The following is a 27,407-nucleotide window of genomic DNA, read 5'->3' as shown; positions in this document are numbered from 1 at the left end:
TAGAAAAAGTGTACTCTTCTTTTAAATGCCTCTTATGAAAATATTTATTTACATGTTGTGCATAATACAGCATATAAAATGTATTACTTCATTTGCTTGTTTTGACGTGGTATACTATGCATGAGTAAAGTGTTTGAGTGGCTTTGCTTGCTCACGTTTATCATAAATCATATTTTCCATTTTTCATGTATGACAAATGCTTCTTAAAATCATTTCATTTAAAGTTTTACTTTAGTTTGACCAAACAAAAGGAATATCGCATGAAAAAAATGCAAAAGGTTCCTTTTTATTTTTTTATTTTTTTAACTCTTGACTCAGAAAAGTTCTTGCTCTTATTGGCTTTGTGAGCGTGAAGCATATACGAATTGTGCATGGATAGATAAAGATTTGAATTTATTCCAGTTGCTTCACAGTTTGCACATCAATTGCCTGTCACTTAAAGGTATTTTGGGTTCTGCATGAAATAGTTTTGAGTGGTTTTCAAAAAGGATTTTAGCTATTTAATGTCATTCTACACAAGTTTATATTGTTTTATATAGGTACAATATATGTTGTTTAATGATACTGCTAAGGATAGAACAATAGAAATTACTAAAAGGATAATTGTAATAGTTGCACAAAGCTAAGACGTACCTATACAGGCAAAATGGAACTGAGATTAATATTTCAAAACTAGCACATCAGAAAGTCAATAAGGAAGTAAGAGAAGAATTTTGGTTGTGGTTATTATTTTTACCATTATGGATTCCTCCTTTTGTGTTTTCTGTTTTCCATTGTATGCGGACTTGGTTGCAATGTGCTTAGTGTCTTTCATTTCATGTTGCTTTTTATTTTGGATCAGTCATAATTATATGACTCATTCCTCTTTTTTTTCCTTTTTAATTATTCTTTTTGCCTATTTCATTCTGATTCATAAAAAAAATGTACTTACTCTTTGTAATATTACAACGTTTACTGACCAATTTTCTTCTCTGGTCTCTCTGTTTTTCAATCATTTTTGTTGATTTTACGTTTGATTTTGATTTAAAACTTTAAGAAACAGTTGAACGGAGTGCAGGAGCAACAAGATCCCTACCTGCTACTTATTCATACAAGCCATTCTTTTCAACAAGACCATATCAGTCATGGACAACAGCTCCAATTACAGTGCCTGGGCAAACCAAATCAGGCTTCACTTCCCTATCAAGCTCTTCCTCCAATACTCCTACAGCTTCCCCATTGAAATCAATATGGTCTGTTTCTTCTGCTTCTCCAATCAAATCCACATTAGGAGCTTCTACTACCTCTTCAATTAAATCTGTTAATGATGTAGCATCTCCAATTAGATCATTTCGGACAATCTCTTCACCAATAAAAACCGTTGTATCACAGCCTCCATATAATATCCAAGTTTCTTCTGGTTCTTTCATCAGAGCTCCTGCAGTAACAGAAGCCAGTAATTTAAAAGGGATGGCATCCACTTCAACATTTCCTTCTCGGACATCTCCAGTGACTACAGCAGGGTCTCTTTTGGAGAGATCATCCATCACTATGACACCTCCAGCATCCCCCAAATCGAACATTAACATGTATTCTTCAAGTTTACCATTTAAGTCTATCATCACATCAGCATCACCACTTTTAACTTCACCTTTAAAGTCAGTGGTGTCTCCTGCTAAGTCAGAAGTTGATGCTGTTTCATCGTCTAAAGTCATGATGACTTCATCTCTCTCATCACCTGTGAAACATATACCTGGACCTACAGATGTAGCATTGGTTAATGGATCTATGTCACCTCTGAAATATCCATCTTCTGCCAGTGTAATAACTGGATCCAAACCTGCAGCTACGTTTCAAGACAAGATCTCTGCAGCTACAAATTCTGCAAGTTGTGCTGCTAATGCAGCCACTGATACAGTTGAGAAAGTGTTTCCGACCACTACTACAATGCCACTTTCTCCACTCAGGGCATTTGTGTCTTCAACACCATCTGCTTTTCAGTCAATAAGAACTCCTTCTGCAGGTGCACTATATACATCTTTTGGGTCAATATCTGCAACTACCTCATCAGTAACTTCATCAACAATAACAGTGCCAGTATATTCTCTAGTCAATATTTTATCTGAACCAGCATTAAAGAAGCTTCCAGAGTGTTCACTTACAAAATCGGGAGCTGCATTACTATCACCTAGTAAAACATTGACTACAGAGACACGTACACAACCTCACTTTAGTCGAACTTCATCTCCTATAAAATCATCCTTGTTTTTAGCACCCTCTGCTCTTAAATTGTCTACACCATCTTCTTTATCCTCCAGCCAGGAGATATTGAAAGATGTTGCTGAAATGAAAGAGGACCTAATCAGGATGACTGCGATATTGCAGACAGATGTAACGGAGGACAAGCCATTCCAACCTGAACTAACAAAAGAGGGTAGAATTGATGATGAAGAGCCCTTTAAAATTGTTGAGAAAGTAAAAGAAGACTTGGTAAAAGTTAGTGAGATACTGAAAAAAGATGTGTGTTTAGAAAATAAAGGGTCGACCAGAGGGTCAAAAAGTGATAAAGGACACTTATCTGAAGATGAATGGGTAGAGTTCAGTCCAGAGGATATTGATGAAGCAAGACAGCAGGCTATAACGTGCCATCCTGTTCCAGAAAAAGTGCACATTAAAGCTAAAGCCGCATCTGAAAAGGATTACAATTTGACAAAAGTCATTGATTATTTAACAAATGATATTGGTAGTAGTTCATTGGCAACCATAAAGTACAAGTTTGAAGAGGGGAAAAAAGATGAAGAGAGACAAAAACGCATTTTAAAACCAGTGATTGCTTTACAGGAACATAAACTTAAAATGCCTCCAGCCTCCATGAGGCCTTCTACTTCAGAAAAAGAATTATGTAAAATTGCAGATTCCTTTTTTGGAACAGATACTATTTTAGAATCTCCAGATGATTTTTCTCTACATGACCAAGATAAAAGTCCTTTGTCTGACAGTGGCTTTGAAACAAGAAGTGAAAAAACACCTTCAGCCCCACAAAGTGCTGAAAGCACAGGGCCAAAACCACTTTTCCATGATGTACCCATCCCTCCTGTTATTACAGAAACAAGAACTGAAGTAGTTCATGTTATCCGTAGCTATGAACCATCATCAGAAGAGATTCCAGAGCAGCAAACAGAGGAGCTACCTTCATTGAAACCTGCACTTGCTTTAATGGAGTTGGAACAAAAACCCACTGGGTCTATTAAAGACAAGGTTAAAGCATTTCAAATGAAAAGCAGCAGCAGTGAAGAAGATGACCACAAGTGTGTTCTTAGCAAAGGTGTCCGGGTGAAAGAAGAAACTCACATCACTACTACAACTAGAATGGTTTATCATAAACCTCCGTGCACCGAAAGTACCTCGGAAAGAATTGAGGAAACAATGTCTGTTCATGACATAATGAAAGCCTTTCAATCAGGACGTGACCCTTCCAAAGAACTGGCAGGTCTGTTTGAACATAAATCATCAGTAACATCAGATGTTAGCAAGTCTGCTGAAACTTCACCACACCATGCTGAGAAGGACAGCAAAATGAAACCCAAACTGGAGCGTATAATAGAGGTCCATATTGAAAAAGGTAATCAGGCTGAACCTACTGAAGTCATTATTAGACAAACAAAAAAGCATCCAGAAAAAGAAATGTATGTATATCAGAAAGACTTACCTCGGGGAGATATTAACTTAAAAGGTTTGGAAAAACATGATACTTTTCCTTGTTCTGATGAACAAGGTCAGCAAGAAGAAGAAGAGCTAACAGCTGAAGAGTCACTTCCTTCTTATCTGGAATCTTCTAGAGTAAATACTCCTGTGTCCCAGGAAGAAGACAGTCGCCCTAGTTCTGCTCAACTCATGTCTGATGACTCTTACAAAACGCTGAAGCTTTTGAGTCAACACTCAATAGAATACCATGATGATGAGTTGTCAGAATTAAGAGGGGAGTCTTACAGGTTTGCTGAGAAAATGCTTCTTTCAGAAAAGCTAGATGTGTCTCATTCTGATACTGAGGAGTCAGTTACTGACCATGCTCTACCCCTTAGTTCAGAGTTACAGGGGTCTGATAAACGATGCAGAGAAAAAGTAGCCACTGCCCCCAAAAAAGAAATTATCTCCAAAATCTATAAAGATGTGTCTGAAAATGGTGTAGGTAAAATGTCTAAAGATGATCATTATGATAAAGTGACAGTGTTACACTACACTGGAGATGTTAGTAGTCCAAAACATGCCATGTGGATGCGCTTTACTGAGGACAGATTAGACAGAGGTAGAGAAAAGATGATGTATGAAGACAGGGTGGACAGGACTGTTAAGGAGGCAGAAGAAAAACTGACTGAAGTATCACAGTTTTTTCGGGACAAAACAGAAAAGTTGAATGATGAGCTACAATCTCCAGAGAAAAAGCAACATAAAAAAAATGGCAAAGAAATGCATTCTAGTCATAGCTCAGCCAGCAGCAGCCCTGAAAAAGTACTGCTCACTGAAATAGTGACATTGAGTGATGACTGGAGTAAAGTGCGGCAGTATGGGCATGATGGAAAGTGTTCTCCAAAAGCCGATGAAAGAAAAGCAGCAAGTTTGCCCAGCAGTCCTGAAAGAAGGATTCTTGCTCAACAAACAGGGGACTGTAAACAAACTATGGAACACAAAGGAAATGCTCTGCAGAGTAAAACAACTGAAGCTTCACAGACTGGATTTCAGCTAAAACAATCCAAGCTTAATTCCATTAGACTTAAATTTGAACAAAGTATAAGTCCAAGGACTAAAGATCTATCTCAAGAAGAAAAAAAGCAAGATAGTCAATCCAAAATTCCAGTAAAGAAATTACAAGAAAGCAAACTACCAGTGTATCAGTTTTATGCAAGAGAAAAGCACCCAAAGCAAGTAGATCTGACAGAAGGAAATACATCATTGCAAAAAGAATTTACTACTATGAAATTGAAAGAAGATAATGTCCAAGGTAAAGGAAAAGTTATAGAAGACATTTGTGCTTCAGAAGTACAGAAACAGAGCACTGAAACATCAAGTAAAAGTCTGCTAGAATATACTTCTGAACAGCAAGCTAAAGACTTGGCATATAGCTCAGACTTACCAGCTAAGGGACATTGGGACAAAAAAATCTATCGAACATGGGAAAGTCCTGGAGCTTCTAACCATAAAACACAAAAAGAAAAACTTTCCCATGTACTTGTTCAAGATATGGTGAAAGAAAAACATGTTGACCATGCTGAGACTAAAACTAACAAAAAGAGTGAATTTATCACTGTGACAGAGAGTGAACACAAATTGTCAACACATGGATCTCATTCAAAGGAGGTGAAGGAAACGACTGTAAAATCTCCATCAAAAAAGGTTCTGTACAGAGAATTTGTTGTCAGAGAAGGAGAACACACCAATGAAATGACAGATAAAACTTCAAAAAGAAAGGAATCGTCTGTGTCCCACATTCCAGTCAGAATTTCTGAGGAGAAAAGAATGTCGTCTCCTACCATTCTTGATAGTGTTTATGATCAGTCAAAAAAATCAGTATATGAACTGTCAGCTAAAGTGTCCCAGTCAACTATGATTAAGGAGCAAGTTCAGAGAGAATTTGATTATGTAGAAGATGAAAAAATAAAACATTCAAAAGTCACTAAAGTTACCAAGCAACAAGGTTCCATAGTGTTAAGTCCTCCAGTGGAGGAAACTGAAATATCCCCTAGCAAATCACCTGATTCTTTAGACTTTAGTCCTGGAAAGGAATCTCCTTCAAGTGAGGTATTTGACCCTAGTCCCATTGATTACTTGGATAAAGTTGCACCTTTAGTAAATAGTGAGGGAGTGAAAGATATAAAGACTTTGCCAGTTTATGTCAGTTTTGTTCAAGTAGGAAAGCAGTATGAAAAGGAGGTGCAACAAGGAAATGTAAAAAAAATTGTAAGTCAGGAAAGTAAGACGGTACAAGAGACTAGGGGGACATTTTATACAGCTAGACAGCAAAAACAACCTCCTTCTCCACAAGGTAGTCCAGAAGATGACACACTAGAACAAGTATCCTTTATAGATAGCTCTGGGAAAAGCCCTTTAACACCAGAAACACCCAGCTCAGAGGAAGTGAGTTATGAGTTTACCTCTAAAACACCCGACTCACTAATAGCTTATATACCAGGCAAGCCCAGTCCCATACCTGAGGTTTCTGAGGAATCAGAAGAGGAAGCAGAGGCTAAGTCAACCTCTGTAAAACACACAGCAGTGGAAGCACCAAAAATTGACAAAATATTGCCTAATAATATAAACAAAGACTCTAACAAAAGACCCAAAAGTAACAGAGTTGCCTACATTGAATTCCCACCTCCTCCACCATTAGATGCAGATCAAGCTGAGTCAGAAAAGAATCATCGTTATTCCCCTGAGAGTGAAATGGAGATGATAGAAGTAAATCTGCAAGATGAACACGACAAATGTCAACTGGCTGAACCAGTCATAAGAGTACAGCCACCTTCCCCCGTGCCACCGGGAGCAGATGTCAGTGACTCTAGTGATGATGAATCGCTCTATCAACCAGTTCCATTAAAAAAGTATACTTTTAAATTAAAAGAAGTTGAAGATGACCAGAAAGAAGCCTCAAAACCCAAAGTTTCTGACAAGAGTCAGAACCAGAAAGAGTTAGAGTATCCCAGTTCTGGAAAACCTAATGAGTTTGACATTGGTCTTGAGTCACCCCAGAATGACATAGCACAAAATGGGACTAATGACCAGTCTATCACCGAGTGTTCCATAGCAACCACTGCAGAATTCTCTCATGATACAGATGCAACTGAAATTGACTCTCTTGATGGTTATGATTTACAAGATGAAGACGATGGTTTAACTGAGAGTGATTCTAAACTTGCAGGTCCAGCAGTAGAAACCAAAAAGGATATATGGACTACAGAGGGCATTTTAAAACAGACTGATCGTTGCTTTAGCCAAAGTAAACTGGAAGTTATTGAGGAGGAAGGAAAGGTAGGCGCTGAAGAAGACAAGCCACTTTCAAAAGGTACAGGTTCTGAAAAGACCGAGCAGAAGTCAGGTGCACAGTTTTTCACCTTGGAAGGCAGACACCCCGACAGAACTGTGTTTCCTGATTCATATTTCAGTTACAAAGTAGATGAAGAATTTGCAACACCTTTTAAAACAGTAGCTACCAAAAGTCTGGATTTTGATCCATGGTCCAATAATCGAGGAGATGATGAAGTGTTTGATACTAAATCAAGGGATGATGAGGCTAAGCCATTTGGTCTGGCAGTAGAAGACAGATCGCAAGCAACAACACCTGATACAACTCCAGCCAGAACTCCAACAGATGAAAGTACTCCAACTAGTGAGCCCAACCCCTTCCCATTTCATGAAGGGAAGATGTTTGAGATGACTCGCAGTGGTGCAATTGACATGAGCAAGAGGGATTTTGTTGAAGAAAGACTCCAATTTTTTCAGATTGGTGAGCATACTTCTGAAGGGAAGTCAGGGGACAAGGGGGAAGGGGATAAAAGTACAGTCACTGCCATCACACAGCCACAGTCAGGGGACAGCATTGTAGAAACAAACTTAGAGAGACAAGTAGAAACAACAGCAGTTGAACATAAGCCCATCATCCAGGCCAGTGGAGATTGTATGGAAGCCACACTTGGTAGTAACTCTCTGGAGAAATCATCGACAACTGTTAACACTTCTAAAGTTGATCCCAAATTGCGCACACCTATTAAAATGGGAATTTCTGCTTCCACGATGACTCTGAAGAAAGATGGCCCTGGAGAAGTGACAGATAAGATAGAAGCTGCGATGCCCAGTGGTCAGGGATTAGAAAATGAAACTGTAGCAGTGATTACAAGTTCAGCTACTAGCCAGACAAGCTGTAGGCAAAAAGAAAAACTTGATTTTCAAAAAGATAATTTTAATAACAACAACAATTTGGATTCATCTGGTAGCCATACAAATAATATTACCTGTAATGTAGAGCTAAAAGAACATTGTGAACCCAAGTGTTCCATACAGAAAGCTAACCAAATGAAAAGCACTTCAGGAAGAGGGACAGGGGCAACACAAGGACACAGAATAACAGATAAGCAAAAAGTACAAGGACAGCAGCAAAGGTCAAGAGAGTTGGTAGGGAGTAGAGCAAAATCAAAACTTCCCATAAAGGCCAGTTCAGTAAAAGAAGTCATCCCACAAAATAATGTCCAAAAAAGTGTAGCGAGTAAAGTGAGACAGGCTAGTAAACCCAACAAAATAAAACAAAATAATTCTTCTCCATGTCTAGAAGTAAGATCTAAGATTCCAATAAAAAATGCCAGGAAAAATCTAGCTATATCTAGAAAAACACCAACAATGCAAAAGCAAGAGCAGTTAGAGAAAGGAAAAATCAAACAGCTTCCTTCCAAATTACCAGTAAAGGTAAGATCTACCTCCATCACAATGACAACAGTTAAAGTAAGGAAAAATCAGCTTAGGGAGGTATGTAAACATTCTATTGAATATTTTAAGGGAATTAGTGGTGAGACATTAAAGCTTGTGGATCGTCTATCTGATGAAGAGAAAAAGATGCAGTCAGAAGTGTCTGATGATGAAGAAGACAGTTCATCAAGAAATACATCATTATCAGAAGCTACTCAAGTTTACCAGCCTTCCATTACATCGAAGTCTGCTAGAGATATGAGAACAGAGGCAGCATCCTTAAAATCAAAGATTGAAAAGGTCGACAGTGAGAGGAGGAGAAGTAAGAGGACTGGTGAGAATGAAGGCAGTCAGGTTTCTGGAGCTCTCATGGCTCACCTCGTGGAGATCAAGCCTAGTTTGTAAAACTTTCAACTTGTTGATCCTAGTGCATGAACTGTTGTGATTGCCTGTGGAGTGACTTACTGTAGTTCTCATTCTGTCATTGTCATCTGTATGTGCTGTCTTATACTCTTCTTTCTTCCTTTAAACAAATTCTATATTGTAGACAGCTAGTGAAGCATGCCAAAGACATTGATGTAACTCAGGTCTTTTAAAGATTTATTTTGTGACAGCAAATTTCTTTCTGTCAAAGTAGAAAAAATGGATGTTAATCCCACCCTGGTGTTTTTCACCAATAATAGAACAATTTGTGTATAGTCCAATAGCTAGACTGTCAGCATGTTTGGTCTCATTATACTACAACATCATGTAGTTTGACATTTGGCTTTAGACAGGTGAAAATAGAAAAGCTGTGACAAAGAAATTATTTTGTAGGTTATTAAGACACAATCATTTTAGTATACAATCTGAACACCAGCAACTTGGTAAAATTAAAATATTAAAAACTATTGTCCAGTAGAGCAGGTTTCTTTACAAAATCTTTTAATCAAGAAATTGTAAACCACAGGTCCACAGAGTCCATGTGAACGAACAGACATAAGGATGGCAATTGTAGCTGATCATCTGGGACTTAGCTGGACAGGTACGTTTTTATGCTGTCAAACTGAAATTGAATTTAGCAATTATTTTTGCAGATCATCTTTTATAGTAAGGTACAACAAGTTCTTTATGGACTTGACCATATTCAGTTCCCATAGAAGTCACTCAGAATTGAGGGTTCTGTGCATGTTGTCGGCGGTGTTCTCCATCTCCCAAAAGTGGAGTCCATAAACATTTCAATAGATTTTCAGTTAAAAGAAGAAACTTCCCAGGAAATGCTAATGGCTGAATTGTCTTGCCATTGATCAGTAAATAAACAAACACTTCTATTGAAAATGGTGAAAGAATTGTATTCTCCTTAACTGTTTGTGCCAACTGTTCTGGGAATAGTTGGCACAAATGGGTTGAGAGGGTTGGGAACTTGCTGGCTGGACACTCATCTGGGGTAGTATGACTTTTCCCATTGTCCAGTGTCCTGATTTTCCGAAGCATTGAGCACCACAAGCTCCCAATGGCTTCAGCAACAGTTACAGGTGTTCACCACCTCTGAGAATCAGGCCCATAACAATAATTGTAGTAGTCCTGCAGTTCTATACTGTACAGCAATGCAAATCAACTCCTCTCATAAACTCAGCTCATTGTACTGTGTCACCATGTATCAGTGATTATAGTGTAGATGAAGAGAGATATGTAGTAATCTTGATATCAAGTATTACAGCATACAAGATTTTAAAAATCAACAGCAATAAGGTAACCTCTGCAGAGATTTTGATCACAATTTTTACCTTACAGCAGTGTGTGTACTTGACGTAGGTATGATAATACCTACCAGGGATATGATTACAAGATATGGCATGATGTCTTTCTGGGAAGTTTTAATACCCTGGTTGTAATTATCTCATAAATTAATTATAAACTATGTGTCAGATATTTTTTTACATTAATTCATCTGTGTGACCTAATAAAGCTGTTACTTTTACAGAATTGACAAGATAAGACTGACATGATGATAATGGTATATTTTTTCTTGCTTTATAGAACTGGCAAGAGAACTGAATTTTTCTGTGGATGAAATTAATCAAATCCGTGTAGAAAACCCCAATTCTCTGATTGCTCAAAGTTTCATGTTATTAAAAAAATGGGTTACCAGAGATGGGAAAAATGCTACAAGTAAGTTCAGAGCAATTGTTGTTGATTATCAATTATACACAACTTCATATGTTGCCATATTCTAAATAGTGTAGCTCCCATCATCTTGATTATTTGAACATGAATATGAAAACATAATAAAGCTTTTCTAAGTAGCACTCATGAAATAACAATTCCTGCTCTAGCTATTTTTACCAGAGTTCAAGAAATTATAATATGTATTCAATTGGTAATTACCGTATCTATTCATGTAGTTACTTCATTTGAATTGTTGCATACTGGAAGAGAGATGCTAAACCTTCAGTTCTTGGCCTTCATAGTGGGACAGTAGTGTCTTCTGCCATCTTCCAATCCATACAATCCTGCTTTAGCTCAGTTAAATCTCCTTCCTAGCTGTCCCGATCAGCTCCAACATGTGTCACTGGCCTGATCCATCTTCTGAATGCCTATTATTCTCCAGGCATATGAAAAGGAATGAGGATAATTTTTCTTCGAGTTTTCAAGTGTCCTTTTTCACTAGTTTTGTCAGTAAAACCACTGAAGAATGTGTACAGTTTATAAGTACTCAGCCTGTACCTTGGGGTGGGCCGCATGTGTTAGTGGGACAGAATCCCCAATAAGAGGTTGCAGAGTGGATGCTGAACCATCCTGTTGCCATTATTGCAGCCATTATACACGCTGAGCCCTCCCCCTCCCCCATGATGTTTGGGTTTGGCCAGTGAGTCTGGAGAGTTGTGATTCCACCAGCCACCCCCTAGCTCCCTGCAAAAGCTGCAGATGAACTGTATGGACTTCCCCACCAGTCCTATCCCTGTTTCAGCTGAGCTGCACTGATTTTACTTTGTTCAGATCCTTTTCTGCCATGGGATGGGGGAGGACCCTTTCTGTCCCTAGATCTTTAGGGGACATGCCTTATAATTTAACAAAAATAAAAGTCTGAAATGTAAGGGTGAATGTGAAAGGGATCCACCCTTAGGGTCATTTGCAGAAATACCATCTGCGCAACAAGATTTCTCCACATCTAAATACCATCACATTTATTAGAGAGACAGGGTGGGTGAGGTAATATCTTTTATTGGACCAATTTCTGTTGGTGAGAGAGAGAAGCTTTTGAGCTACCCAGAGTTCTTCCAAAAGCTTCTCTCTCTCACCAACAGAAGTTGGTCTAAATAAAAGATATGATTACCTCACCCAACTTGTCTCTCTAATGCCCTGGGACTGACATGGCTACGACAAAACCGCACATCGCATTTATTGATCATTAGCCCTATGTTCAGTCACCTGTTGTTCCAAAGTCTACAATGACATCCTTAGTGGAAGGATATTTTGTTGTAGTAGCAAGGAAATATATTCTTTAGGAACCCTCTGGTCTCAGTCATGTTGCTTCTAATGATGGCATCAAAAACAATGTAATTACCTTGTGAAGGAGAATCATACTAGACATTATATGCCTCATATAAGTGTACCACAGAATGATTTTTAGACAAGCTAGTAAATATAACTTTCCAGAACCAAACAAAAGCACTGAGGTGAAACATATGTCTCAGCATCTTCTAATTAATCCAGTATGATTGAGACTGAGAGAAACAATTACATAGCTCAAAGATGACTGAATTTTTTTCTGACATGTTACTTATTATATTTTCCAGCTGATGCCTTAACCTCTGTATTGACAAAAATTAACCGAATAGATATTGTGACCCTGTTGGAAGGACCAATATTTGATTATGGAAACATTTCAGGCACCAGAAGTTTTGCAGATGAAAATAACGTTTTTCATGATCCCGTTGATGGTAATTGAATTCTGTGCACATGTTTATTTCAATAATATGTCCAATAATACAGAAAAATATTATAAACAGACCTTTTCTCAAAACACAGTAAATTGTGAAGGACTAATTAATTTCTTTTCATTTTAAAGTTTTTTTCCTCTCTTCAAAATCACAATTATGATATTTAGAATCACTTTCATAAATGCAATATGAAATGCAAAACTCTAATATACATTTGTATAGTATTTTCAACTTTCATTTTATGTCAGCTTGTGTCTCAAAAGCTAAGGGTCCAATCCTGAAAATATACACATGAATAAAGTTGTTCCCACTAATTTCAGTGCAGATTGATCAGGCACTTGAGTTTTTCAATTTCAATTGTCAAATGAAAAATCATATACTTAGACAGTTGTTCATGCATTAAAAAATATTTGTAATGTAGATGGTGGTATACTGTCCCCTACACTACCAGGAAAAAAGATATCCTTCAGTCTCATCTCCAAACACTAGGCATTAGGAAATCTTCTCCTAAAAAGAAATGAGTGTTTAGTAATGGCATGTACACTAAAAGAATTTGCAATTTACTAATGTGCAGCTTTGAGAAAAATGAATTTATTCATAATTTATACTTGAAACCTTTCAGAAACTAAACCATAATTTTCCAAATATAAAATGGCAATATAAACCCGAGTGTTTAATTTTTGAATGAGAAAATATCAATTTTACATAAGTGGAAACTTGTAATAGTTTACAACTATACAAGATAATTACAGAGTAATTTGGGTTAATTTTGAGCCAGATATTGTAAGTCAAGAATTGCAGGACAAATGGTGTTCTAATTATACAACAGAATGGCAATAAGCAAACGTATATTTTATATTGGTCCTGTGGAGCCACTAATTACTGCTATTTCTTTTTTGAAATTATCTTTAAAATACACTGGTGGCACTGGTCACCTCAGCTCTGATTTAAAACCCTGCCAATCTTAAAATCTTATATACAATTCAAGTCTTATGTACAAAACAGCCTCTTTTGTATATATTTTCTTCAAATATGTATTGATGTCTTAATCTTTTTCCTGCATTATATTGGGATTTTCTGATTATTAGACTATATAAGTTTAATGTGCTCTATTATTAAGCAGCAGCATTGGTCATTGAATCATTGCATTGCAGAAATAATTTTCTGTTGACATTTTAAGAAAGTTCCTCTTGAAATGTTGCTTGCACCTTTTAATCGTAGCAGCAGTGAAAATGTGCTTCTCCACAGTTACTTTCTGTCTCTCCTCTTCTCTTCTCCTCACCTTCCTCAAATTTCCTTTCCTCACCAAGACCAGACCACTCTTTACCTTTCTCTCAGCTGATTCAGAAAAAATCCTGTTGATACACCTCCTTCAACAGGCACCACAATGTCAACTTAACCCCCAAACATGTCTTCCTTTCCTAGGATATTCAGCCTAATATTTGTTTACTGGAGCGTAAATTTTATATTTCATTGTCATTCATTTGTGTGTATTCAGTCTAATCCTTGAGAATGATTTTTCCCATGTTTTCATTACTTATCTTTTCTTTTCTCTCTTTATTTGATCAGTGTTTCTGATTGTACCCATGTCACCAAGATCTCCTCAGTCTCCAAGATCACCAAGATCTCCTTACTCACTACAGTCCTCTCATCTATATAACTTTACTGTACCAGAAATTTTTATATAGATTCTTCCCCTGTGGTGTTTGTGTTCTGTAATCCTTTTGCTGACACCTTTTTATTTTTAGATTTTATTCTGCTGTATTTTAAAATCTACTCTTCTTTCCCAGCCACACTGAGATTCATTTCTACTCTTTGTTCCTTAATGATTATATTTTTGTGGCACAATGATTAAATTGGAGTATACTAGTGCATAGTATTGTAAATATTGTGTAAATTTTAAAACTAGGATATTAAAAATGTGGACCTATTTTAGACATAGATATTTGTAACAACAACAAAAATACCCCCGCCCACCCACCCCACACACATACACGCCACACAACACAACCTGGCTGTCCAGCATTATGATCAGATTCTTCCTTTAGATTATGTTCATCAAGTTTGCACGAACCAAAACAAAGAGAGAGAGTGTTACATAATTTGGCCACAAAATACAATGTTAGATATAAAGGACCACCAACTCTATACATATTTATTCCATTTGCTTGCTCATGAGTCAGTGTGCTGTAGCTATAAAAATCTTAAAGTGGCTTCAAAACCATTCATTAGAACCTTTACAGAGTGTTGATTTCTGAAGAAGTCAAAAGCAGTAGCTGCCACCATTTTAGAAACTAGCCATTTTAGCTACTCTAATTTGTGTTGCATCCATTTGGGTAAACCAATAAATCTATCAAATTTACATTCACACTTAAATGGCTACAACATCTCATTTTCATATTTTCATATTTTCTGTAATTCATCAATCATTTTACATGTTTACTTATGTATTGCTCCATACTTCATTCCAGTCAGTCCAAATGTACTGTCTTCCTTAGGTTATCCCACCATTCAAGTGGAACTGGAAACTCCCACTGGGTTGCGCTTCGTGCCAACCACCCCTTTCCATCAAGATGATTTCTTTAGTGATATCTCTAGTATAGAGTCACCCCTTAGAACTCCTAGTAGACTGAGTGATGCATTAGTGACTTCACAGGGAAATATAGACGGTACAGCAGGAGGACCTCCAGTGGTGATTGAAGAAGATACTTCACTGGAAGACAGCAAACCTGATTTCCCAGTACCTAAAGAAAGAACACCTAAAGATATGTCTGTAGGCCAAAGCCATTTGGAGGAAGTGGACCTGAATGATTATCCTCGGTATCTTGGTAGTTATGGTGGGATATCAAAAGATGCTAAGTACTCAAAACAAATACAGAGTGAAGAGACTAGTCAAACAGGAGTGAGAACTGAACAGCATGAGAGAGAAAAGTCTGGTACTGATGAGGAGATGACAGAAGAAAAGCTTAAATCTCTGTTTGAGGACATTCATCTTGAAGAAGGAGTTGAGTCTGAGGAGATGACGGAAGAAAAAGTGTGGTCTATTCTTAAAGATGTTCAGCAAGCAGAACAGGAAATGTCTTCAATTACAGGTTGGCAGAGTGAGGCATCAAGTATCCATGTTGAACCACCAACGCCTGGGCGCAGAATAAGTGGTGAACTACTAGATCGGCTAGATGATAGGTAAGGATCTGGAATATAGACGTTTGTCTTCAAACAAATCATTTTCAATGTTATTTTCACCTCCAGATGTTAGATTTCTAAAAAAAGCCTTCTGAAGTTATTCAAGTTCATAGCATGGTTTTAATGTATTTGCATTTGTTACACAAATCTGGAACACTATCAGCAAGGTCCAAGAAAATATATATATTTTTAAATACCTATCATCATATGGGTCAGATAACTATGCTTTATCTTCTGTTAGATGTAGATTACGTTTTCTGTAAAGGTCTGATCCAAAGCCCATTGAAGCCAGTGGAAACACTCCAAAAGTAATTTAGGTCAACTGATTAGGCCCTTAATACATATCTTGCAACTATGCTTCTCTCCCACTGACAGCTTTAGAATTAGGATAACTTAAAAAAAACATTTCTGACAACTAAATATCTAAAGCCAACATTTAAATAATTTGTAAAATATTATAACTGTCTTAAATGATGCATACAACAGGCTTAGGCATCCTCACAGCAAGCAAGAACTTCACTAGTTGTTTAAAAGACAGTGAAAATAAAAAGTTAAAAATCAATATTCACTAAACTATGCTGTTTAAGAATAGACTGTCTTTTAAATGCTATGTCTGCGGGTAGGTCTACACTTACCTCCGGGTCCGGCGGTAAGCAATCGGTCTTCTGGGATCGATCCCAGAAGTGCTCACCGTTTACGCCGGTACTCCAGCTCGGCGAAAGGAGTACGCGGCATCGACGGGGGAGCCTGCCTGCCGCGTCTGGACCCGCGGTAAATTCGAACTAAGGTACTTCGAATTCAGCTACGTTATTAACATAGCTGAATTTGCGTACCTTAGTTCGAAGTGGGGAGTTAGTGTGGACCAGGCCTATGTCACCACAACACTGAAAAAAAGTAATTAATAGAGGTTATGTCTATGTTGGAGCTGGAGGTGTAATTTCCAGTTTGGGTAGACATACTTGTACTAGCACTGATCAAGCCAGTGTGCTAAAAATGTCCGTTTGGCATGGTAACACAAGTAGCAGGATTGGTTAACCGCCCTAGTATGTACCTATGTTTCAGACAGGATCATACTCGGCTGATTAGCCCACTCCACTGCTATTTTAGCACACTGCCTTGATCACAGCTAACACAGGTGTGTTTACCCACACTGGAAATTACACCTCCAGCTCCAGTGTAGACATACTCTAAGTATGGTTAGCTTATTGTTTATTTATTAATGCCCCCTACTCAGTGTTCCCTTCCACATCCACAAATGAATTGGTGTCTGTGCCCTGCTCTCATGGGTTCTCTTCTACAACCCAGTTAAGCCAGAAGTAAATTGTGCTGCTTTCCTCTCCATAATGTGGAACTAGGCCAACAGTGTTAGTATCCCTGGGTAGCTGTGCAAAGGAAAGGAGCCTCTATGTGGATGTCTCCTGCCTGCTTCAGATCTCCAAAGCCAGGCAGATTTTGAGGAATGGGAGGGCAACCCCCCCTGCCATTTATGCAGAAATACCGTAGAAGGAAACACCACATTCATGGCATTTCCACTCCCATACAGAAAGAGTCAAGCACAAATAATAATCAAGCCTGCAATAATATACTTCAGAGTACAATCCCAGTAAAATGTATTCATTCGACCATGTGCATGAACTACTCTAGTACTTAAATGATCATCTGTAGTTCATTTTCTGAACAAAAGTGTAAAGCTCACTAGCTATCATGCAACAAGTGCACTTTCTGGAGTCTCCCTTCAACCAGTCTTCACTTCCTGTTTGTCATTTTCTTTGCTGCATTGTCATAATTTGTAGGAACATGGCTATGCTGCATCCCTTTTAAACAATTTTTCTTCACAAGAAATCTTAGATAGTAAGCTCTTTGGGATGGGGACAGTGCCTAACACATTGTGGATACTACCAGAATATGAATAAAGAAATATAATAATAATAATTAATAATTAATAACAACAGTAATAAGTAGCTTTGAAATAATGTATCAGGATTGGTAGTTAATGTGTCTGTTTCAGAGCTAGGTGTTTCCAGTGTTGTTGATGATATTTCTTTTCCATTTTTTAAAAGTAAATGTCTTTTTATTTAAAATCAATTAAACAGATTTATGCAGAAGAAGAATATGAACTATGGACAAACAATAAATAAACACTTTATAAAAGCAGAGTCCTGTACTGCTCCACTTCCATTCCCACACCACTCCCTAAATCTCTGTTCCCTTTGCTTGCATATCTTTGTTTTGCCACAAGTAAGAGGTTAATTTTTGCCATATCCCAAATTCTTCAGGATTGTAATTAATTTTATAAATAAGATGTTTATATGAAATAATTTCTGTCACATCAGCCTACCACACCTTTTTAAAAGTGGGCAGAGGAGATTGTCTGCTTTCCAATGGTCAATTGCTTTGCAGGATCAAGGGCATTCATAGTCTATTTCTTGAAAGACTTTGTAGTCCCATGCCTTTCATATGTGGTGAAGGGGTGGAAGGCACTACTGTAGCTGTTGCCCATTGTATCTGCCAAGCCCCTCAACTTAATATTTAGGCTGGATTCTTGGTTCTTGGTTCTTGATTTGCACCTTTCATGAGTGAAATCAATTTAAGGGGTAAAATCCACAGCTGGTATAAATCAGCAGAGCTCCATTGCCTTCAGTGGAGCAACACCAATTTATACCACCTCAGGATCTGGCTTAAAACATTTTGAGATACTTATTAAGGGCTAGATCCTCTCTCATTGAATTCATTGGGAGTTTTGCCATTGACTTCAGTGGCTGTAGGATTTAAGTGATGAGAAATTCAATACTGCAATGTGAATGATCTAATATTGGTATGATTTATCCAGAGATAAATTGGGTTAATTGAGAAATATACCTAATTCAAGAGATATTGTACCTGATTAAATGAATTACAGACAGAATACTTAAATGTGTAATTATGTCTTGTTAGCAGGATGTTTATTCTATTTCATTAGCAATTCGATATGGTTTATTTACCAACTTTGTAGTTTTCTCAGAAAAGAGCTAATTATGTGAGCATCAGTGATAAATTGAGGTATACGACCAAATGCAGTCAGAAACTTCAGGGTAGTAAGTAGCAATCAACCAGTAGTGTCAGGTGAGTATATATCTCATATGTTCATAAGGCCACGTTGGTGGACCTGGTTTGTTCCTCTTTTTTTTTTTCTTTTTTCCCCCTAACTGGAAAGGGCTTAGAATAAAAACATGTGACCTGATTTTCAGTGTTCAGTAGGAACTATAAATTCTCAATGCCATTGCAAGTGAGACCACCCAGGCAGAAATTACTGTACCTAATACGGGAATATTAAATAGCTTGATGTTCAAATATTACATTTAAATCTTTGCTTCTTTGTTTTTAAAAAGTACAAACTGAGAATACATGCATCTTGACAGCAAGCTAATTGTTAAGCATTTCTGAAATCATTGTGTAATTGTCTGTTGTTTATCTTTTGTAGCCCGGACCAATGTAGGGATTCTATTACCTCATATCTGAAAGGAGAAACTGGGAAAGTTGAAGCCAATGGAAGCCGCACAGAAACTACAACAGAAGTAAAGACTAAATCTTATGTTCAAGAGTCCGTAAACAAAGCGGGAAAACAGAGTGACAAGGAAACTCTGAAACCAAAAACACGAAGTTCTGTCCATACTGAAGAGCAAACATTATTAACATCATATCAGAAATCTTTAGAAGAGACCAGCAAGCCAACAGCAGAAGAGCCTAAAACCTCTGTGCCTGTCAGCATGAAGAAGATGAGCTGGAAAACTCCTGAAGATAGCAAGCCAAGAGCAAACATCCAGGAAGAGGCGGGAGCAGCAACGTCTGAACAAAAGGTATGGTCCTGCAATTATTAATCTTCTAGTTGAATACGTATTAATCGACAAAGTTTTGTAAACTTACAGTGAAATTTATTTTGTTAACTCATTTTTCTCCCTTTTAACACCAATTTCGTATGATTAATTTAATAAATTACAATAATGGAAATTAATGGTTCAACCACCGAGTTTTGACATATAAGTGGCAAGGGTGAAATAGTGTTGAGGGGCATCAAGGAAACAATTCTCCGTAATTCTCTGTATGGTACCCAGCCTTGCCCTCTTGGCTGCTCTGAGCTGTATCAGCTAGCAACAGTCACCATGGAGCATGTCTCCTTCCCATCCCTGACATGCCTACTATGCTGGTAGCTGTGTCAAGGGTGGTGCCAGGAACTGGCTTCCGTGGTTTTATTCCTACAGGAGAGATGCAGATGGTTTCCGTTCTTTGTGCCATCAAAACAAGCAGAGCGGGGCAGAGAATCTTCCCCGCCTGTTTTTTCACTACATTCATTTTCAGGAAAATACTTTATCTAGCTGGTGAAATTTAACCTAATATTTGTGCTTTGTTCCCCTGACACACTCATCCACACTGAAAATGCACAAGGCCAAGCTGTGTGGTCTTTCACAGGTCTACAGAGAATTACCAGTGTACAAAGCACTTCTCTAGCAGAGGACATGCTCTTCCATCTAGTGATCGGTGTGGTCTACTGCCTCCCCTTCAGTTTACATTGCCTACTTTGCATGTCCCTAAATACTTACTGGGCATGTGCGTGTTCCACCCACAGCATCCTTCCAGCCAGTTGTCTGCTCAAGATGGAATTTTAGTGCAACTCTCAACAGCTGATTTCCTTCCCGCAGCCTAATTAAGTTTGTTCAAATAATTGTTTACAGCACGACAATTCTGTTTTATGAAGCCCGACAGCTGGAAGGTTACCATTGGATAAACAATAAGGCCACCAGGGAGCTAATGATCTATAAAATAGCTAAGAAAAATCTCAGGGCAGATGGGTTGGAGTTCCTTCCATCTCCCTTTGTCCTCTATTTTACTGAGGGCAATAAATTAAGGAATTATAAATATTAAGTGATCCATGTAAATATATCTTGGAATTTGTTTGCAATGTAACTTTTTCATTTGTAGTATGTACTAAATTTTTTCATAACATGATACAGTAAATTAGTTTAAATTTAAGTTCATTTTAAAGTGCTCCCTAATTGTTTCACCCCGCGTCCCTTTATACCCGGTAACATAATCATTCTTAGCAATTATGTACTGTACTATTGTATTTCATTCTTATTTATTAGTTTGTGACACATCTAAGCTGTAAAGTCCTTTACAGGTATTAATTAATTCTCTCAACACCCCTGTAAAGTAAAGACCTGATCCAAAGCTAGTTGAATCAATGCGTTGATTCCTACTTACTTCAATGGACTTCACATCAGAACTTATGAATGTATTGTTGTCCTCATTTTTAAAAAATGGGAATACTGAGGCAGGCAGCATAAGTGACTTAACCAAGGCCACAAATTGAATCAGTTGCATTACAGGCACCAGAATTCAGGAGTCTTGACTCCCAGATTCATGCTTAGTGCACTAGACCCAAATGATTCTCCTTACTTTTAAAATTTTTTAAACAAAAATATTGTAAAAGCCCTTCATTCTACTTGTGTTTCCACCAGGTAGTTACCCAAGTGTCAGAAAACAGGCAGTTGGCCACTTTTTATTCTCTGGCTCTTTTCACTTTTGAAGATTCTATGCTGGAATGTGGAAAATAAATGTGTGCATAGTTTCAAGACTGCTTTCAGCACTTCTCTTGTAGCATCCAGGAGAGGGTGATAGTTCGTTCTCTCTCTCTCTCTCCCCCTCTCTTCCCCCAAATAACAAGTAAGTCACCTTAATGACACAACCTTTGAATAAGCTGGATACTGCAGAGCTATGTGATTTCTGAGTCTCTCTCAAACCTTGTAAGACTACCAGACAGTTTGCTAGAATTGACTAGTGACTCTACTGTTATGGTACATCAGTGAAGACATGGGTTCTTTTGGTTTTTCTAATCTCTTTGATCTGAATGATTTGTAATCAGTAGTTAAATGAGCTATCACATATACTCACTTGAAAAGACAAGGAGAATTTCCACTATAATATATCTGTGAGGTATTCTTCAGAAGTGATCTATAAAGAAAAAAAGAAATCATAGTCTGAGTTGGAAAATAGATGGACTTCAGGAAAAAATTACTGCACAATTTCAATTACTGCACAAAACAAGTCATTTGGCATTGAGGATGGAAAGGGACATTAAGAAGGAGCTCGGGAGTTGGCAATGGGATATGGGCTTTCATCGTTAGGCCACCGTTTCAAATTTTGACCCAGAGTATTATGGATGTAAATCAAACCATTACTGTTGGGTAGCTGTTTGCTTGCTTGTGTGAAATGAGTTGGTGGCCTAGTTCCTAATGAACAGGTTCCACATTATAGAAACCATCACTACCGTTTCATTAACTGTCACCTTTATAGCTGGCAAAGATTCTTCAGAGAACCTACTAAAAAATGGTTTTGAGACATACTGGCATGGTTAGGGAATCTCTTCTGCCACTGCCCCAGCTGTACTATGTTCAAAGAATAGATGCTCTGGCTGCACCTTTCACAAGCATCAGGTTCACATGAATTTTATCTTAAATAAAAGGCGCAGAACTATTAAACATTATTCCTGTTGGAGTGCTGTAATAGTGTCATGGCCGCTACAAATGCAATGGTGGCAAAATTCCATCGTAACTAAAAGAAGATACTTTAACCCCTTAATTAATGGCACTCTTTCTCCAACATCTTTGTGATTATTGGGAATCCATTTTTGTTTCCTATCACTTTTTATTATCCTAATTAAATTAAACTAATTTTATTTATTAATTTGGATAGCAGAAGTAGTGTGGTTAGCACATTACAGATAGGTTTGTATTGTCTTGAGATGTTTACCTATCTGCATTCCTTTCCTCTGAATATTCCTTTTCTGTTCCCCCCTCCCCCCCCCCTCTCTCTCATGCTTGCTTTCTTTGCTTTATAGATCATTTCTGAGAAATACTCTTTAGTTTTACATGCTGGGCTGGATAGACAAAAAGGGAAGAGGTTTAATATATTTAGTTAGCAGAATTTTAATAGGTAATGTTGTTCCTTTTCTCTCTCAACTTTAGAGTCATAGTGAATAATTGTAGAGATAATTACCATATTTCTAGATTCATAAAAAATGTGGCTGATACCTGGCCAAGTTTTCAGACTGGTCTCTACCACTGCATTGTGCCTGTAGCATGTGCACACTTTAGTGTATGCAGAGAACAGGCAGTGTATGCATCCCAGTGTATGCAAAGAACAGACACATGCACATGCTCAGATTTTTGTGATCACAAGTGGGCATTGGGGTCTGAATACTCATCTTACTGTACCAAGACAATGTCACAATTTAATCTTTCTAAATTACTTTATTAGTTTTTTAAAATAAATACAGACTGTAATTAGCCCTGGAATTATTTGATACAATTTGAAATCAGATAAATTTTGAGTGGGAAAGCCATTTACTCAATAAAATTCTACAAATGAAAAATACCTATTTATTATCTCCCTGGATCTTGACTGGTGTTTACTGTTTAATCATTCAGGAGGTAACTGACTTGTTACACTCATGGATCCAGTACAGTTTCATCCCTTTCTCCTCACCCGCTCCCATTTCTAAGATTCCATTTCCTATTTAGGGTCTTACCCAGTGCTCATGGAAGTCAATGGAAAGATATCAGTGGGCATTGGTCATGCTCATAGTTCAGAAACCATGAACTGCTTTTTTTCCTCGGGCAGGAAATGGAACAATCTCTAACAGAACATTATGGGCCAAGATTTCTAGCATTGGTTTTGTTCAAACTGCTAATTCTTGAGCATAATTTTGCAAAAAGTTGTAACTTGTGGCTTGTTTGTTTTTTCTCACATCTATATTTTGTAAAAGTAAGATACTTGAGATTCATTTGTTCAAATGCATTTTGGGATTTCATTATTTGCCCCGTATTTAAAAAAAAAGCTTTAAAAGCATTTAAGATACTTCATAAATGGAATATTTATCAAACTACAGCACAGCAAAGAGCAAAAAAGACCCCACAATAAACTAATGGGCAAGATTACAGACACCGCATACATGGTAGATACAGGATGAATTAACATCTATGATAACCTTTTCTTTCTCCTGGGTGTTCCTGCTCAGAATGTTTTGTCTTTTAAATGTGCTGTTAAAATATACTAAAACTGCCTTTATCAGGAATTTAGTGACAGTGACATTGAGATTCAGAGTGAGTCGAGCTCAGATGAGGAACAGAGAATCACTACAAGAGTTTATCGCCGGCGTGTGATTCTGAAGGTATTCTGTGATTTTAGTTCTAGAGGTACCTCTGGCATGGATTTGGTCTTGACTGCTGTGCTAATGTTCAGTGTTGGTCATATCAGATTCCCTCTTGTAATGTGCTTTCCATTTCTGGTATGTATTTACAACTAAAATATTAGGTAGTCTTTCTTTGCCTAATCTCTAGCCTTATGGTTGTCTTCTGGTGGAAAACAACCACACAGCATTGCATTTTTGTCTCTCATAATGCCATTGTGTTCTGCATGGCATCATTAACACAGTCACTATATATAGTGAGATATAATGGTATATGGACATAGGTTGATATAATGAACTCTACAGGGTTGATAACCACTTTCCAAGCATGTCTGGTAAGGAACAGAATGTATGCACACAAGGCATGTGTGATATAAAGTATTTTGGTTTATCTTTTTTTCAATTGCCTAAATCACAAGTAAAACACATTCCGTAACTCCTAAGGGTAGGATTTAGAAACATAAGACATATTGATGTTCCATGGGACTTGTGTTCTTAAATTCCTTAGGTGCTTTAGAATATCTTTCCCATAACGATATTTGGGCCTGATCCAAAACATATTGAAGTCAGTGAGAGTCTTGAGTGGGTTTTGGATTAATCCTTGTTTGATGTTTTTTACAATAACATGTTGATGGAATGTATTCTCAGATATAATAATAATTAATAATGTGGTGACATGTAAATAAATACATTTGTTGTGTATATTTTCTTATAAACTCAAATAGTTTGCTCTTACTTGCCCTAGAATAGTGGTGTTCAACCTGTGGTCCATGGACTACTGGGTGTCCGTAGACTGTGTAAGGGGGCCGCAAAAGGTTATCGTTACTATAGAACAGTGGTTTTCAACCTATAGTCCGCGGACCCCTGGAGGTCTGCAAACTATGTCTAAGATTTCCAAGGGGGTGTGTACCTCCATTTCAAATTCTGTAGGGGCCTGCAAATGAAAAAAGGTTGAAAACCACTGCCCTAGAACATTTACATAGTCAAAGGTTATGTCAACACTATCAACTAGGGCTGTGATTCCCATGCTGGCATACAAATACAGATATGTATTTGGCACGGCTAAGCCATGCTTCCGCTGCTGCTACCCGTGTTACCACGACTACACTGCTATTTATACTTGTGCTAGCTTGATGAGAGCTAGCACCAGTATTTGTATGCGAGTAGGGGAATCACACCCCTAGCTTGTAATGTAGACATAGCCAAAAAATTCTGTATCTAAAACATGAATTTTAATACTCATTTATAGGATTTTCTTATAAGTTTTTATTGAAAAACAGTGATGAGGCCAGAAAGACAGAGCTGCTGTCATGCTCATATAGCACTTATGCTATAGTGATGGAATTTACCTGAGATATAATAGTTCATAGAATCATAGAATATCAAGGTTGAAAGGGACCTCAGGAGGTCATCTAGTACAACCCCCTGCTCAAAGCAGGATCAATCCCCAACTAAATCATCCCAGCCAGGGCTTTGTCAAGCCTGACCTTAAAAACCTCTAAGGAAGGAGATTCCACCACCTCCCTAGGTAACCCATTCCAGTGCTTCACCACCCTCCTAGTGAAAAAGTTTTTCCTAATATCCAACCTAAACCTCCCTCACTGCAACTTGAGACCATTACTCCTTGTTCTGTCATCTGATACCACTGAGAACAGTCTAGATCCATCCTCTTTGGAACCCCCTTTCAGGTAGTCGAAAGCAGCTATCAAATCCCCCCTCGTTCTTCTCTTCTGCAGACTAAATAATCCCAGTTCCCTCAGCCTCTCCTCATAAATCATGTGCTCCTAGGGTGACCAGATGACAGAAGTGAAAAATCGGGATACGGGGGGTGGGGGGGCAAAAAAAACAACAAGCCCCTCTCCCCCCCGCGCCAGAGGGTGCGCTCAGGCCACGTCCCCCAGCCCCCTCCCTCAGCCCGCTCTCGGTCAACTGCCACTCGTCCCCTCCTGCTCCGCTCGGAATGTACCAATGCTGCAGGTGGGGCTGGGGAGCCGATGGCCAAACACACGCCTCCCCTCACACCCCGCACTGGGGCTGGACCGGGACGTGTGGGAGAACCCGCCCGACGGGATGCTGGGCTACTGGCCCTTTAAAGGGATGGAGAAGCGTCTGGTTCACGACCGGATCGCAGTTCCCACAAGTGCGGCCCCATGGCCCTGCCCGAGGGCCGGCCCTGAGAGCACTGCCTCCACCCCGGCCTCCCCATGGGTCTCCTGTCCCTGCAGCATCATCACCCCATGCCGCACGGGCTACCCAGAGCGGCATCGGACCCCCCCCCGTCCTCCCTCCCAGAGCCTGCCGGGCACAGTCCTCCCCCCCCCCCGCCCCGCAGTGCTAGCCTCAGGATCCAGCAGGCTGGTCCCGTCCGGGGACCCCAGCACCTCGCACCCACTTACTGCTGCACTCTGGGTCGGTGCAGCGCTTGCACTCAGCGAAGCACCGGTCCAGGTGCTTGGCGGCCAAGCAGAGAGGCCACTGTGCGGGCAGGAGCAGGGCAACTAGGGCGAGGAGCAGGAGGGAGAAGCGCGGCCGTGCTGCAGCCATGTTCGCAGGGCTGGCAGTGGGGGGAGGAGGGAGCGTCCCTCTGGCTCCTGTCCGCGTAGCTCGCGCACGGGTCAGGTTGAAGGGGGCAGGGGCGGGGGGGGGCTCGCTGCTGGTGCCTACAAGCCCCACCCCTGCCTCTGTGCGTTCCTGGGGAGTGGGGCTGCAGCACTCTGCAGGCGCCTGCTGGCTGGCAGGAACTCAGCTGCACTGCCCCAGGGCCCGGAAGAAGAATTGAGCAGTGACGGCTTCCCGCGGTCCCCCCCAATATCGGGACAAAGTGCGTCCCGACCAATGTAAGGTCGGGATGCGGGACTGTCCCGATAAAATCGGGACGTCTGGTCACCGTATGTGCTCCAGCCCCCTAATCATTTTTGTTGCCCTCCGCTGGACTCTTTCCAATTTTTCCAGGTCCTTCTTGTAGTGTGGGGCCCAAAACTTGACACAGTACTCCAGTTGCAGCCTCACCTTTAGTAGCATAAATTCCAGCTATTCATGGCACTTCAAATCTGCCTTTTTAGATTAATATTTGTATGTTTATGGAAAAGGGGAATCATGCTTCCTTCTTTAAAATCCAATGGAGGCTTGCCGGGGGGATGGCTGGATATAGCCCAATGGGAGTAAAATCTTTCTGTCATCTTTATGGGAGAAGCCTGTTGCCATCTTTCAAAATCTCTAAACTGTTCAGTACCTCTCTACAATACAGCAGTAATTGTAATCTGAAGTATTCGATGCAGCCAGAGATGAATAAGAATGTTGTTTCTGTTTTCACACTGGTCTGTTGTTGTGAGGGCATCATAGGTCAGTGTAAGCTGCATTGCACAAAGATTCTCCCCTGGCAAGATCCTGAGCTCTTAACGGCTCTTTTACACTGCTGCAGTAGCTTGAAAGGCTATAGTACAGGAAAGAATTCCTCCCTCCCTCCCTCCTTCCTTTCCTTTGTGTTCTGGTCAATACTTCTCACTGTTAGTTGTTTTAGAGGCCATAGGTAGAAATAGGAGACTGGGGCAATATTTTTTTTTAAGTACCAAAAATTCAAGCTCTAGAATTGAACTGCCCCAGAGAGGCCAATGTTCTCTTTTCCAATTAAATCATGCTGCCTCAGA

General features: G+C 39.1%; 1 protein-coding gene across 4 annotated transcripts in view; it reads left to right on the top strand.

The window, feature by feature from the left end:
* Window positions 1-27,407, top strand: part of ANK3 (ankyrin 3) — a 280,404-nt gene that overhangs the window by 237,357 nt on the left and 15,640 nt on the right. For 2 of the 4 annotated variants that reach the window (XM_054035313.1, XM_054035312.1), the window contains 6 exons: window positions 9,380-9,454; window positions 10,450-10,581; window positions 12,210-12,353; window positions 14,852-15,536; window positions 18,997-19,372; window positions 23,644-23,742. In XM_054035313.1, coding sequence (XP_053891288.1) covers window positions 9,380-9,454; window positions 10,450-10,581; window positions 12,210-12,353; window positions 14,852-15,536; window positions 18,997-19,372; window positions 23,644-23,742 — 1,511 coding nt within the window. Of the gene's footprint in view, window positions 1-1,042; window positions 8,765-9,379; window positions 9,455-10,449; window positions 10,582-12,209; window positions 12,354-14,851; window positions 15,537-18,996; window positions 19,373-23,643; window positions 23,743-27,407 lie in introns of all 4 variants that reach the window. The other 2 variants (XM_054035314.1, XM_054035315.1) reach the window with 2 other exon arrangements.

Source organism: Malaclemys terrapin, chromosome 7 (assembly GCF_027887155.1).
Source record: "Malaclemys terrapin pileata isolate rMalTer1 chromosome 7, rMalTer1.hap1, whole genome shotgun sequence".
NCBI classification, from domain to species: domain Eukaryota; kingdom Metazoa; phylum Chordata; order Testudines; family Emydidae; genus Malaclemys; species Malaclemys terrapin.
The sequence above is the reverse complement of the archived record's forward strand: the minus strand, read 5'-3'. Positions and strand labels throughout refer to the sequence as shown.